General features: G+C 37.2%; 1 protein-coding gene across 1 annotated transcript; it reads left to right on the top strand.

Moving 5' to 3' along the window:
• Positions 1 to 2440: 2440 nt before the first annotated feature.
• LOC143577403 (uncharacterized) lies at positions 2441 to 2905 on the top strand. Its single transcript, XM_077061263.1, has one exon. It carries the CDS (start codon positions 2441 to 2443, stop codon positions 2903 to 2905), a length of 465 nt encoding a protein of 154 aa, XP_076917378.1.
• Positions 2906 to 3673: the final 768 nt, after the last annotated feature.

Raw genomic sequence — 3673 nt, 5'->3', positions numbered from 1 at the left:
GTAATTCTTAAATATATGAAAATATAACAGATAAAGGGTCTCATGAAAATATTGAAATATCTGATAACTATGAAGTGGAAGTAGAACAAATAGAGCAGAAGGAGCATAAAAAAAATAATACAAGAAGAAACGAGACCATAAGAAACGACTGAGAGATATGTACTTCCACCAAGATTTAAGAGAGGAATTCCAAGTCCTCCAAATATCCCTTGGCCAACATAGCAGACGCAAACCTATCTGAAGAAGCCAAGGCCTTTAACGTTTCTCTATACATGGAACAAATTCCAAACTCTGTGGAACAAGCGTTAGGATCAAAGAACTGGAAGGATGCTATGGAAACAGAAATGAAAGCAGATAAACAACAATACATGGGAAATATGAGACCAACCAAAAGGAAAGAAACCAGTGGGATGTCGATGGGTCGTCACAATTAAACATAAACAAGATGGAACCATTGAAAGATACAAAGCACGCTTGATGGCTAAAGGCTATACTCAAACATTTGGGATTGACTACCAAGAAACATTCTCTCCAGTAGCCAATATTGACACAATTAGGGTCCTTTTCTCAATTGCTGCAAATGAAGGATGGTCTCTTCATCAATTTGATGTTAAGAACGCATTCCTTCATGGAGAATTAAAAGAAGAAGTATATATGGAAGCCCCACCCAGGTTCGCAGAGAATTTCAAAGCAAAAGAAGTTTGTCGTTTAAAAAAAACCATCTATGGGCTAAAACAATCTCATAGAGCTTGGTTTGGCAGATTCACCCTAGTAATGAAGGGATATGGGTTTCGACAGTGCAACTCTGATCATACGTTCTTCCCTAAAAACAGAGGTAATCTTGTAACTTGTTTAGTTATATATGTTGATTTCGACAGTGCAACTCTGATCGACTCTGATTAATTTGATGTTTAATTATATATGTTGATGACATGACTTAAGTACTTCCTTGGAATTGAATTTCTAAGATCTAAAAAGGGTATTTTTATATGTCAAAAAAATATATTCTTAACCTTTTAGCCGAGACAAAAATGATAGATTGTAGCATAGCTGACACGCCAATTGTGGTAAATCATAAACTACATATGGAAAAAGAAGGAGAGTTGGCAAACAAAGAAAGATACCAACACTTTGTGGGGAAACTGATATACCTATCGCATACACGTCCAGATATTGCATACGCAGTAGGGGTGGTCAGCAAGTTTATGAATCAACCTCAAGTAACACACATGGAAGCAGTATGGAGGATCATCAAATATCTAAAAAGGACAACAGGCCATGGCGTGCTCTTGCAACCAAATAAACACTTAAAAGTCCAGTTATATACTGATGCAGACTAGGCTGGAGATAAAGATGATGCAAGATCAACATCAGGATACTTTACCTTAGTTGGCGGAAATCTAGTTACATGGAGAAGTAAAAAGCAGAAGGTGGTAGCATTGTCTAGTGTCGAAGCGGAATTCCGAAAAAAATTGCACGCGACGTGGTAGAGGTCTATGGATACGTAAACTTATGAAAGAAATTGGTTTTGTCCAAATAGAATCTAGTAGAATCATGTGTGACAACAAAGCCGCAATTCAAATTTCAGAAAATCCTGTCCAACATGATCACACAAAACATATAGAGGTTGACCGAAACATCATCAAAGAAAAAATTGAAGCCAGAATTATAGAGTTGTCGTCGTTCCTTCTGAAGACCAATTAGCATATATATTAAGGAAATCCTTCAACGGAAGAATAATCAACGAGATTCTTTGCAAGTTGAGTATCGGAAACCCCACGACTCAACTTGAGGGGGAGTGTTAGAAAATAAAAAAATAAAAGCATAAGTGAAGAAACCATTTCCTTTATTATGCATATCATTAACCGACCGTTGCACCATATCAAGAAAATATTATAACCATTTATTATTGATAGCATTATCATGTTTAGACTAGAAACCATGTATTTATGTTTCATCTTCTTCTTTGTAATAGTGTACAAAAAACACAAGAAATCAATATACAATTATTTTTAGTCTTTCAATTCTTAACAGTTATGTGGTTACTAATTTGTTCAATATTATCTTCAAGTCCGCTAAGATGCCAGATCAATGGAGAAGCAATCGTTGTCCCTATTTATAAGAACAAAGGAGATGCCCAATGTTATGTGAACTACAAAGGCCTCAAGCTACTAAGCCATACTATGAAGCTATGGGAAAGAGTTATAGAGACTAGAATTAGACGGGAAACTCAGGTTACGGTGAACCAATTTGGTTTCAGGCCAGGCCGGTCCACTACAGAGGCAATACACCTCCTAATAAGACTCATGAAAAAGTATATGGAGAAGAAGCGTGATCTACATATGGTGTTCATTGACCTAGAAAAGGCATGCGACAACATACCACGCCAACTGCTTTGGGATAGCCTTGGGGGCAGAGGGATCCTTGGAAATATATAGAGATGGTAATGGATATGTATGGCAACACTACAACAAGCGTCCATGCACCCGTGGGGGATACTGAGTTATTCACGCTGGAGGCAGGCCTTCATCAGGGGTCAGCACTAAGCTCGTTCCTTTTTGCAGTAATCTTGGATGAGTTGTCAAAGTCGATTCAAAAGATAGTTCCGTGGTGCATGATGTTCGTAGACAATATTGTTTTAGTGGCTGTGAGCAAACATGATATGAACATGAGGTTATTAGAGGAGTGGCGAGCAGCTTTAGAAAGGAAAAGTTTAAGGATTAGTTGCTCTAAGACTGAGTATCTCCATTGTGACTTTGGCGCGGTAACCGATGATGAGGAGTTCCAGATTACCATCAAAGACCAAGTGGTTCCACGGGTAACGAGGTTCAAGTATCTAGAATCGTTTGTCCATAGTGATTGGGAAATAGAAAGTGACGTGGCCCACCGTGTCCAAGTAGGATGAAGTAAATGGAGGGCAGCTACAGGAGTTTTGTGCGATAGGAGATTCCCAACCAGCCTAAAGGGTAAATTTTATAGGGTCGCGGTTAGACCTGCGATGTTATATGTCACACCCCCATCTTGCGCCTAGGAGTGTGACTCGCAGTTGGTACCGTTTTTGTAAATAAATCAGAGTTACGGGTTTAGTGCGTAAATATTTGAGTGGATTAAAATATTAATATTTACATAACAAAATACGGGATTTAAAAATACTCGTTAATGTTTACAAAATGATTACTTGTTTATCAAACCACCATTTACATATTTTAAAGTTTAACAAAATGATCTGAGCCATCATTGCCTATTGGGGACTTCGATTCTTCAAGCGCGTCTGTCACACCCCAACCTACGGCGGAAATGTCAGGGCGTGAACTGATTGTCACAGCTCTCAAGGTTACTATCATACAACATTATTTAAATGACAATATCTATTAATTTAGTTAAGCTTCCAAATAAGTCAAATACAAACAAATACATAATTCATAATCATACAACAATACTACTTATATCACAATTGATCTTGATTAATTATTCTCTAACTTAAATTCTTCACTAAGTCTTCACCAACCTGCATTAAATTTCTACAATAACCTGCATATGCGTATAAAATAGAATTTTGTCAACAACATATGTTGAGTGAGCAATACACCAGTTTAGTTGTACATATAGTATATATAACAAAATACGTAGCTGCAACAAGTCATATGAGAATAACAAAATAACCAAATGAGCA

The sequence above is a fragment of the Bidens hawaiensis genome, unplaced genomic scaffold, assembly GCF_021521415.1.
Source record: "Bidens hawaiensis isolate Kalapana, Puna unplaced genomic scaffold, B.hawaiensis_p1.1 tig00000142_1, whole genome shotgun sequence".
NCBI lineage: Eukaryota > Viridiplantae > Streptophyta > Magnoliopsida > Asterales > Asteraceae > Bidens > Bidens hawaiensis.
The sequence above is the reverse complement of the archived record's forward strand: the minus strand, read 5'-3'. Positions and strand labels throughout refer to the sequence as shown.